Raw genomic sequence first — 12,382 nt, 5'->3', positions numbered from 1 at the left:
AATATTAGACCATGATTAGAATGATTAAACCTCGTTTAAATGATTAAATCCTGATTAAAAATATTAGACCATGATTAGAATGATTAAATTTCGTTTAAATGGAAGTGACCTGCCCCTCGAGCATTTCTAGGCGTAGTATGTGCACGTGTATGTTAATAGTTAATTCTACTTTCCGATTCAATAATTTATCTTTATTTTACTAAAGTAAACTTTATTTTTACTGTTGAAGTCGTTTCGATTTTTAATTAGTCCTGAACATACACTGATAATTCTCAGTTCGTAGCCACGTAATGATTTACACGGTCATTGACGAAATAGAGCTCATCATTATTAAATAATAAAAATACAGGGCTATATTTTTATAATTTTTACTATAGCACTATTTTCCAATTTTTACTATAAGAGCACTATTTTCCAAATGTTTTCCAATTTTCAAAAACTATAAAAATTTCTGACAAAATTATGTCAGTTATCGCGTCAAACAGATTCAAGCCTTAACAGTTTCCACCGTATTAGAAATCTTAGCTCGTGCAGACAATTATTAAAGCAAATTTTCATTTTATTAGTATTAAAAATTATTTTAGAAATCTTGTAATCAGCTTCAAAATGCCGAAATCTGTTCGAAAACGAATTCCAAAATCTCGAAATCAGCCTGAAAAACCAAAAATCAACATGAATCTTAAAAACAGTTTCCAGTCATCAAACGTAACTTTTTTTAAATTTGGTCACTAAAAGTAACTTTTTTTCAATTTGATAGGTTTTCTATACAAAAATATTATCTTATTTCTACCCCTCTAATTTAATTACTAATATGTGGAAAAAAATATAAGAAAACACTACTTTTAAGAAATAGAAAGTTACTATTACAAATGCGCGGCGATTGTTAGTAGTGACGTTTTGATCACTATTTAGTCACTTTTTTGTCACTATTTTCAAAGTGGCTAGTCACGATTTACACTAAAATTTAGGCTAACTCTGAGTATCAACACTGCCAGGGTCGGCAAAAACCTATTTTTGCCGGGACATGTTAAAACCGGGAAAAATTAAAAAATCTCTAATCATGCTAAATTAATCATTGATATATCTATTAAGTGACTAATTTGGTCATTGCAAATAGGAGAGATGAAAAAGGGCCCAGAAGAAGAGTGAATAGAATAGAAGAATATACTGCTTTTATTATTTATTTTTAATTGAATTTTGCCCCTAGAGTTGGAAAAAACCATGGAAGTACGATTTTCCACACGGTTTTTAACAGGAAAACAATAGGTGGAAAAAACCGCGGAAAAATCAAGTTTTTTCCACCCTTGACAAAATTGTGCCAACCCTTATCTGCACTGCAGTTTCTCATTTCTGAAATCAGTTTGAGACTAAAAATTCCGTACTCAAATTTTTCAAATGTCCCCTCGATTTGAAAATTATATTTTGCTGTAACTTTAATGGCATGAATCCTATATTTTCCATAAAATCTGGTATAAATCGACTACAAATTTCGTTTTTAAAAAACTAAATTTTAAAAAGTCAAAGTAAAATGGACTAGTCCTATTTGAAAATCAGAAGATGAAGTGATGGCCGTTGGAGAAATGGTTTATATATTCTTGTCGATACAAATTGTGACTCTTCGTTGGAATAGCGGTTGTTAGATGGATACAAGGTTGTCCCGTTTCCCGCGGCCCGGTTGGTTTTTCGTGCCCGCTGGCCTCCGTCGGGGATCAAATGGAAGACGATTTTTGGGAGCGCTTGGCTGCGATTCGGATTAAAATGTTTGCGCTTCGTGCCGCCTAAACAGCCGCCCGTCTTTGCATTCTCGGGACTACCCAAATTACGCCCTCAAGCGCCTTGTAAAACCTCCGTTCCTTCACACCTCCCTCTGTTATGTTCTGGAATATCAACAAAATTGCCAAAACACGCCATTTCCCTCCTTGGCCCACATTTCACGCGAGATGAAATAGTTTGCGGTTGATTTCTTGTCAGCTTTTTACGATTCTTTGAAAGCCTATTTTATGTCTATTACCATAAGTAAAGTCATATCGATAAGTACGACTTTTATTTTTGGTTTAATTGCTAATTATTATTTGGACTCGCGACCGAACTGAGAAGTATATTATACAGGGTTGCCACACAACAGGGAAAAGTCAGGGAATTTAAAAATGGGTCTAAAAAGTCAGGGAATTTTAAGAATTTTTAAAAAGTCAGGGAAAAGTGGGGGAATTCAATTTTATCTTGGCACTTTTTGAAGGTAATTTAACTCTAGATCTATGAGAAATTCCACGATTATCATTTATTTCCTTGAATGTTTGGCTAATTTTTTCAACATTGCAATAACCTTTTTACTGAAATATAAGTTCATCTAAATTTATTAACTTATGATAAAAGTAAAATATAAAAGAAAAATTTTGGCCTTAATAAGTCAGGGAAAATCTGTTAAAATGGTCAGGGAAAACAGGGAATAGTCAGGGGATTTGAATTTGAAAATTTTGTGGCAACCCTGATTATAGTCATTGGGCACATTTAGACACTAGGGGGCTCTGTACTGAACGAAATCTTGACTGCGCAATAACTCTATAAATCCGTTCGGTGATCATTTTTACACATTTGTATTATGTAAATTGAATTCGCCAATAGTTTCGAGTTGTTACCTCAAGTTGAAAATATTTATCACGATAATTGTAATCTTGTCTATGAATTCTTCCAACGACCAACTGATCAGGTTTTTCAGTCATAATGCTAAAAGATCTGAAGATAATCCGTTAGTCAGATCAGGTGTATCATTTATATTATCCCCCCCCCCCCAGCAATCTGATCTCAAAATCACAATCTCAAATAACCGATCTGAACTGATCTGCTACAATTCATCTGACCAGATTCAGTTAGCTGAAATGTTATCTGCCTTATACGTTTAGTAAATAAATAACCTAACAAAACCCAAATAAAATAAATAGTACTGAAAATTTTAAAATTAATTTAATCAGGGCATATGTAAAATCGGTCTGTTAGTCTGTTTGCAATTAATTCAGATTAATTTTGGCTTTAAATAATCTGATTTGCATTGGACCCATATCAACTGATCTGATAAAATCTCAATAATCTTATACCTGATATATCGAAATAGTTGCCAAATTGAACCCACGCAATTGAATTAGACGAGATTACACGAGTTCTTGTAAGAAATTCAAAATGATATATTAAAATATTCGATTTTTAAGCAATAACAATTACGTTTTTTAAAGGTTTTTGGGCAAAAAAACCAGTTATTTAGGATATTTTATATACACATGTTCTTAATATTTTACTAAAATCAGCATTCCTTTTTCAAGAATTTATTTATTTATATTAAGTCTAAATAAATACATTCCCACTTTTATGAAGTGAATTTATTTCAAAAATTAATCGAGGCTTATCGTTTTGTTATTATAAACTGCATATTTGTCAGATTTAACCAACTTGACATTGTTTCTAAGTGTTCTTACAAGATATTGTTCTCAACATGAAGAATTTTTATCGTCAACTTGACGCACCTGTGATTCACACTTGGCGGAAATTATTCCGCATTCGATTTACCGCCTACATCCAACTTCACGACACTAATTTTCCGTCAAGTGCGAAAAGAGACCTTAAAGGTTATAACATAAGTAACAGAATTCCCATAAGTATAACACGTCCAGTTGATGGCCCATATTTGTTTTTTACAAAGCAGCCATGGTTTAACTAAAATTAAAACTCTTTCGAATTTCAAAGATAGTTAAAACATAATGGTTAATTATTTATTTCGTTTCTGTAGCTGGTTAATTATTTATTTCGTTTCTGTAGCTAGTTATTTCCACATCTCGGTATTTATCGCCATCAATTTAACCTGGTAACAACCCTGACAACAAATAAATATAACAATAGATAATGACGCCCTGTGACAAACAGTTATTAAAATATATTGTTTTCTGTAATAATTATGTCCTTTTACGTTACTTAAACTATACCCATAAGTAACCTAATAACGTTAAGTATGACACTTTATACTGTTTTGATGTTTATTTTTATTACCGATCTGACAATCACGCGCTTGGGCGTATTTAGACACTAGGGACCTAGGGGGCTCTGAGCTGAGAACTAAACCTTGTTTGCGCAATAGCTCTGAAAATCAGTTCGGTGATAAATTTTAATAACTGCCATACTTTTTTGTATTAATTACTTATGCTATTACTATACCTAGAATCTTAACTAAATTGGATTCCGCATTAATTTCAGGCTATTCAGTGAATAATTTTCAGATATCTCAAGATAATCAGTTTATCAGATCAGTTTTATATTTATATTTAAGCAATATGATCTCAAATTGTATCTGATTCATTAACTGATCTGTTATATAAGACCTGAGATAATTTTTGCTAGTTATCAGATTTCTTTAATATGAATAAGTATGACATGAAATTGCATTTGATTTATTTTCCCAAATAACCGATCTGAACTGATCTGCTACATAAGAGCGAAGATTATTTCTGCTAATTGTCATACTTATTGATATTAAAGAAATCGAATATCAAATTGTATCTGATTCATTCTCACAAATAACCAATCTGAACTGATCTGATACATAAAAGCGAAGATTATTAATTGCAGGGTTGCCACGGTACCTAGAAAACCTGGAATTTCTGGAAAAGTCAGGGAATTTGAATATGGGTATAAAAATCAGGGAAAAGTCAGGGAATTTTAAAAATTGATCTAATTTAATTTCGGTTGCAAATAGGAAACTTTTATACTAAAATATATAGGTTAAAAAATAGAAAATCTTGGCATAAAATAAGTCAGGGAAAATCTGGAAACGTTATTTAATTTGATTGTGAAAAAACTGTGGCAACCCTGTAATTGACATCCTTATTGATAAATAACCAATCTGAACTGATCTGCTATATCAGATTGGAAATAATTTCTGCTAATTGTCGTACTTATCGTTATTCCACTTCTTACGCTATAACTACATAAATAAAGTTTTAGTTATTTAGTTATTCAAGGTTTAACCCTGGAAATAGTCTAGAATGGCGATAATTCTGAAAATCTGTGCAAGTTAATTCGAGCATTTGAAATTCATGCCATCAACCGAGCCACTGTGTCACGTAAGGTATATACGGTGCATTTTGAAAGGACACGTATTTTGCAAATAAATCGACGGCGGATGAAAATGAAAATGAATTTCGGGCGCGTTGAAAAGAGCAAGGTAACGAGAGCCAGTATCATATATTTTTTATATATTTCCAAATATAATAAAACGAAAAACGGCCATCCCGGGTCTACGATACGTATGTATATTTGCGCGGTGTGGAACTAGTATAATAGAAGGATTAAATTTCGGGGATAGGTGGCGTTTCGTTTTGTCGAGGCCAGCCAATCGCGTTAGGCTGCCAGGCCAACCTAAATAATTGTTAGCGTCTTTTAAATCCACGTCTAGAAAACGGCTTTTCCCGTACTGAGGGGACCTTTCTTTTGTCCGATTTTGGACTCTGGAAAGGTAAAGGGACCCCGAAACGTTAATCCCTGGACGTATTAAACCCCTGGTACCAGGGAATTAATCCCCGCATTCTTATTTGGTCCCGCCGGCTGAGGTAGGGTCGGCTCGTACCCCTCTGACGCGGTCCCCCTGAAATGAATGGGCCCGGGATCGATTTAAAATAGTTTTTCTCTCCGCGTCCGAGTGGATTCTTCAGTGTGTGATGAGATTATCAAATTGTATTCAAGGGCGTTTTCCAAGGAATGAAAAAAAGAGCATTTCGAAGCTCCCATATCGTTGCCGTGTTCAACACAGTTTCCACAGATTTTTTTATCGCTTTGTCGCTATGATTTTTTCCAGATGTTGTTGAATGACATTTCCTATATTACTTTTGTGCAATTTTTTTTAAAAGTTGTTTACGAATCATACTGTTATAGGAAGTTCAACTTAACCGTTATGGCGGCTTTGTTACATTTTCCCAATTCATTCTTTAATTTAGTTCATGCTTAAGAGCGGTTAAAATTGAAATACGAATTTGGTTTTCAACGGAATAGTCTTCTACATCAAAGACGCGTTCCCGAAATTGTCGAACATCTTAAAAAGTCAGATCTAAATATATTCGTTCAAATAAATGACGCGTTCTCTAAATAGTCGAACAACTGAAAGACGCGTTCTCTAAATAACGCGTTCTCCAAATAGTCGAACAACTGAAAGACGCGTTCTCCAAATAGTCGAACAACTGAAAGACGCGTTCTCCAAATAGTCGAACAACTGAAAGACGCGTTCTCCAAATAGTCGAACAACTGAAAGACGCGTTCTCCAAATAGTCGAACAACTGAAAGACGCGTTCTCCAAATAGTCGAACAACTGAAAGACGCGTTCTCCAAATAGTCGAACAACTGAAAGACGCGTTCTCCAAATAGTCGAACAACTGAAAGACGCGTTCTCCAAATAGTCGAACAACTGAAAGACGCGTTCTCCAAATAGTCGAACAACTGAAAGACGCGTTCTCCAAATAGTCGAACAACTGAAAGACGCGTTCTCCAAATAGTCGAACAACTGAAAGACGCGTTCTCCAAATAGTCGAACAACTGAAAGACGCGTTCTCCAAATAGTCGAACAACTGAAAGACGCGTTCTCCAAATAGTCGAACAACTGAAAGACGCGTTCTCCAAATAGTCGAACAACTGAAAGACGCGTTCTCCAAATAGTCGAACAACTGAAAGACGCGTTCTCCAAATAGTCGAACACCTAAAAGACGCGTTCTCTAAATAGTCGAACAACTGAAAGACGCGTTCTCCAAATAGTCGAACGCCTAAAAGACATGGATTACTTAAAAGACGCGTTCTCTAAATTAGTCGAACAGCTATTTGCTTAAATTTATACCGAACTAATGAATTAGAATGAATGCTACCTTAAAACATCAATGGTTTTTACTCCTAAGTTTTTAAAGTATATTTTAAATTGGTAATAAAATCAGTTAAGAAGTTAAAAATAACCCTTAGTTTTGAAAGTTTTCTATAGAAGACATAAATTAATACTTTTACCAATTTGACTACATAAAATGGATCTAAACGAGTTTATCATCATCATTAACCTTGATTTTATAAGTATTATCGGATTAAGCTAACAAAGACTTCTAAATTTCCAGATTATGGATGTCAAAAATAAATTGTAATAACAAGGTTGCCACAGATCAGGGAATTTAAAAATAGGCGTAAAAGACAGATAATAAAAATTTATCAGGAAGGTGATTTATACTGGTGATCTAAAATACTTAGTTATAATATAAAAAATTACATTAACTTCTGTCAGGGTTGCCACAATACCTGGAAAACCTGGAATACCTGGAAAAGTCAGGGAATTTGAATATGGGTATAAAAATCAGGGAAAAGTCAGGGAATTTTAAAAAATTACTCTAAAAATCAGGGAAATGTCAGGGAATTTAATTTCGGTTGCAAATAGGAAACTTTTACTAAAATATAGGTAAAAAATTTCAAAATCTTGGCACAAAATAAGTCGGGTAAAATCTCCAGAGATGGTCAGGGAAAACCTGGAAAAGTCAGGGAATTTGATTGTGAAAAAATGTGGCAACCCTGCCTGATAAAATTAAAATATAATGTTAAAAATGGTCTAATTTTGGGCCTAAAAAAGCTCAGGAAATTTGAATCTGAAAATATATAGAACTTGGCAACGCTAAATAAGAGAATGCAATGTACGTACAAATCTCGCAACGCTTGTCATACTTACGATTATTAAGTTACTTTCGCCCTTATGTAATATAACGTTTCTCTAACAAGATCAAATTTTCGTTGGGAAAAAATCGTCGGGTGGTATGATGGGAGGACTTTCGGGGCTGCAGTTGCTTGTTCAGCTTTTCCTCGAACCCTCTTCTGCTCTTTTATAGATAGTGGGATTAGCGTTTCCCCCCCCCCCCAACCAACAATCGAGTCTGCAACGTAACGTATCGATTCTGGCCCTAAATCAGCCCCCATTAACGGCATGAACCGTCTACGACTGTTTAAAAATGCCCAACGCGCGCACGCGAAAAGCTTTAAATTTGTAGCGATAATAAATATTGGTTAAAACGGTCTGGCTTCCCCGGCCCATTACCTTGTTAGGAGTATTTTCCCAGCGAATTTCACACCCAGATACTGGCCAAATCCGGACTTTTCTGCCTCGTAAATAGTAGGCTCGTACTTGTCTTGTTAAACACTATATATTACTCTTTTTAGGACGGGAATTTTTACGTAACCCTATTGAGATAGACAGTTGCCATAATCATTTAATTTAATTACCTCAAATTATACACCTGTATCGTATATTTTTTGAACATTTTATTCGACTAAACCAGTTTTAAAGTGTTCTTTTTTTATACGAAATGAAAACTGGAAATTTCTAAATACTAAAAGTCATTTATGACTTGGCCACAACAATTGTAAACTTGATCAAGTTCATCAGAATTAATAAAGAAATTATTATTATTATTTATTGACATTTGGTGGAATCTAAAACAGTCGTTTCGGGCCCAAAGAGAGCCTCGGGCCACAGTAACTTGTACCGGCTTGCGTAATTTAAACGCCATAGATGGGTTTATAACTAGCATTATTGTTTGACTTTTTCCTTGTTAAATATTTCGTGTGATGGAAAACCAATTTTTTAATAGTTTGCCCCTAATGTAACAAAATATGAATTATATAACTTAAGTTCTTGCGTTTGCTTAACTTGGACCATTTATTGTAGCGACAAATTATTGAAAAATTTCGAATATATTTCATTATATGAACTTCCTTTATTAAATGTATAGTCATAAGTATATAATTATCTTTCATATAAGTGTGTCAATTCCTTTTTTTTCACACTTGAACGTTTTACTGAGAATCATTTCTAAAATGACCATACTTTTCTTTGGACTTATTTTGATTAACTTGTCAGTGGCGTAGTCAAGAGGGGTTCAATGTCACTCCCCGGCCGAAGCGTTTACATAGTTTAATTTCTGATTTAAACTAAACACTAATTAACGACTAGCTGACAAACTTATGAAGCGTAATTATAGACTGATGATATCAGAAGTAAATGAACCAAAGTTATCAGACCGCTATACCTCTTATACTAAGTGCTAATTTTCCATATGGGATCTCCCTTTAATCCACGTTTTCAAGTTTCGATTCTTCATAGCTCCCCTATCGCCATCTATCGACTTGTTAATCGAATGTGGATACCCACAATTCCCTAATGCAATTTTTGACGAGAACTAAGAAGGGGGTTAGGGATTCCGATAGATTTTCATCTCCCCGCGTTAAAATTTTTGCGTCTTCAGTAACTTTGGTTCATTTACTTCCGGTGATATAGGTGATGGGTTTTTCATTTTTCCGTAATGCTAATAGTGTCGAGTGTGGTAGTGTTTCTTACTCGTTGTGTCCGTGTACCAAATCTAGGTTACGCTAACGAAGGTTCTCCTCAGTTTATTAAAAGCGAGTTCTATTGCAATCGCCTAGTTTCTCCGTTCTTCTCGTCGCCGTCGCCCGCGCCCCGCAAGCAGCGCCGCGAGAGGACCACCTTCACCCGCGCCCAGCTCGACATCCTGGAGGCGCTCTTCGGCAAAACGCGATACCCGGACATCTTCATGCGCGAGGAGGTCGCCCTCAAGATCAACTTGCCCGAATCTAGAGTTCAAGTAAGTAGACGCTCCTTCTCCGTGGACCTTATTCCCGATACGCTTGTCGAGCCTTCACGAGTTGGAAACAGGGGGACACATTTGGTTGTCGCCCGCCACCAAAGACAGGGTTGCTACACGTCAGGGAATTTAAAAATAAGCCTAAAAAGTCAGGGATATGTCACGGAATTTTAAAATTGGCCTAAAAATTCAGGGAATTTAAAAATGGGCCTTAAAAGTCAGTGAACTTTAAAATGAGCCTAAAAAGTCAGGGAAATGTCAGGGAATTTAAAAATGGGCCTTAAAAGTCAGGGAATTTAAAAATGGGCCTAAAAAGTTAGGGAATTTTTAATGAGCCTAAAAAGACAGGGAAATGTCAGGGAATTTTAAGAATTAGATTTTGACACTTTTTGAAGGTAATTTTACTGTAGATCTATGACAAATTCTTTGATTATCATTTATTTCCTTGATAGTTTGGCTAAATTTTTCAACATTGCCCTAACCTTTTCCCATATAAATTTACTTCTGATAAAAGTAAAATGCGAAATAAAAATTTTTGCCTTAAAAAGTCAGGGAAAACTCAGGGAATTTAAAAATGGGCCTAAAAATTCAGGGAATTTTAAGAATTTGTAAAAAACCAGGTAAATGTCAGGGAATTAGATTTTCTTTTGACACAATTTGAAGGTAATTTTACTGTAGATCTATGACAAATTCTTTGATTATCATTTATTTCCTTGATAGTTTGGCTAATTTTTTCAAAATTGCCATAACCTTTTTCAATTCAAATTTTTTAACTCCTGATAAAAGTAAAATATAAAATAAAAATTTAGGCCTTAAAAAGTCGGGGAGAATCTCTTAAAATGATCAGGGAATATAATTTGAATCTGAAAATTTTGTGGTAATCTTGAAAGATACTAGGTGGATACATTTCGCTGGTTCTAGGATTTTGGAGTAGGATAAAAAAAAGAGTAATCCTATGACGTCATTTTATTCCGATTCAGGGTAAAATCGTTTTCCCAAAACTTTAAGCAGAAACATTCTGGATAAGCGGACGATTTTATCAGTTGACTCTGCTTACTACCCGCTTTGGTGGAGTAAAAAGTATAGCCCCAATAATTTGACCTTGACGAATCTCCACCAGTTCAATTTAAAGGCCGACTACATAAATCTTCGGTTTACTCTGTCTTTCACTGGAAGTAGGCTGACTGCATGGCACACGTGTATTGCAGTAAGCCTACTTCCAGTGAAAGACAGAGTAAACCGAAGATTTATGTAGTCGGCCTTTAAGGTAAAAGGTGTACACCTTTTGTTCCAGAACAAGCGAAAAGTATTCACCTAATATGGATCTCGGTGGCGTTCAACAACCTTCTGATTCATATCCGATTATATGTCACAAAAACTGTAACAGTTGAACGATTTTTTCTGCTTCCGGTTGTGACGTCACGATAGTTATCGGAAGGGTATCAAATTAACCTGATCCACTAGCAGGTTTTTCTGATACGTTTAATAAACGTATGGTTCGTTGAACGCGCACGTTGAAGATTTCTGCTTGCCGCCATTTTGAATCAAATAAACATTGACGGTAACGCCATCAGAAGTATCTAATTATTTTACGATGTTAGTTGTCGAACGCAGCCCGTGCCCGTGTGCCCTAGATTCGAAATAACTGCCTCGCTCGTAGTCAATTCGTGACCGAAAATTATCGCAACGCCCCCTTTGGTTCGCAATTGAAACCTAGATAGGTAGCGTCTTAAGCAGAAGCTATTAGTTTTTCCTCATCGTTATTCGTAAATTTGACTTTATAAATAATGATACTGCCATTTTAATATAATTTGTACATCATTTTTATATTTAAATAAGTTTATGTCCGAAAAAACGTTCTTATGACTTAAATTTGTCTGTAGCAGACGCTAGATCAGACGCGCTACCTCGGAGAAGCTAGCGCCGTTACGCCACCTAGACTCGTTTCGGTCGCGAATAGCGTTTACCCACTTCTTGTAGGTACTCCGAAAAAATTAGCTTCATAGTTACCATGGTAACCAACTATCGATAGCGCCCAACAGCAACCGATGAAGCAGATTTTTCGGAGCACACGTGCCGTTAGTGGGTAAACGCTTCGTTACAAAACCGACAATCGGAAGGCTCTCTGAATTCGAATCTAGGGTACGGACTTTTATATTATCTTTGCTGCAACTGAATCTGCAAACATCGTTTCACATTATACAATGGAAATCATAGCAGATGGCTATTTGAACTCGTTAAGCCTTGCCGAGTGTATCCACAAAAACGTGTATTTAGTAGGGCATTATTGCCGAGTTCTATTTTAAAATCTCAGATAGGCGTGCCTGGTTTCCACTAGGACAAAGCCGTTAGGTCTAGTACAGTATTTTTGCATCGACGCAAAAATATTGTACTTGGCCTGCCGCCTAGCGGAGATTTCAAAAGTGAAACCTCGCCTAATGAGGTAGAATAAATAGAGATCCAAGCAAATCTGGGATTCGCGGGATACGTTTTATTCGAGTAGGAGAATAGAGACTTGGCACTCCGTAGCTTTGGCCATGGCCGCCATTGCGGTAACATTTTTCTCCCCACGATAAAAACTATTGAAAAAAAACTGTGACGTAGCACTGCCAAGTCCCTGTTAGGCTGAAGTTCCAACTTTATCCAATCGTGTTGGCGCCATCTGTTTCTATAAGCAGACACTTTTGCAAAATATTTTAAGGTTTAGTTTTCCAATAACACGATAGATG

The 12,382-nt window shown here is 35.5% G+C and overlaps 1 protein-coding gene across 4 annotated transcripts in view; it reads left to right on the top strand.

The window, feature by feature from the left end:
* Positions 1-12,382, top strand: part of LOC149934744 (homeobox protein OTX1-like) — a 111,316-nt gene that overhangs the window by 95,351 nt on the left and 3,583 nt on the right. For 2 of the 4 annotated variants that reach the window (XM_090154001.1, XM_090154000.1), the window contains one exon: positions 9,475-9,653. In XM_090154001.1, the coding sequence (XP_090010127.1) occupies positions 9,475-9,653 (179 nt within the window). Of the gene's footprint in view, positions 1-9,414; positions 9,654-12,382 lie in introns of all 4 variants that reach the window. The other 2 variants (XM_090153999.1, XM_090153998.1) reach the window with 1 other exon arrangement.

The sequence above is a fragment of the Leiobunum rupestre genome, chromosome 7, assembly GCF_980474605.1.
Source record: "Leiobunum rupestre chromosome 7, qqLeiRupe1.1.hap1, whole genome shotgun sequence".
Classification (NCBI taxonomy): domain Eukaryota; kingdom Metazoa; phylum Arthropoda; class Arachnida; order Opiliones; family Sclerosomatidae; genus Leiobunum; species Leiobunum rupestre.
This window is presented reverse-complemented; position numbering and strand designations above follow the sequence as displayed.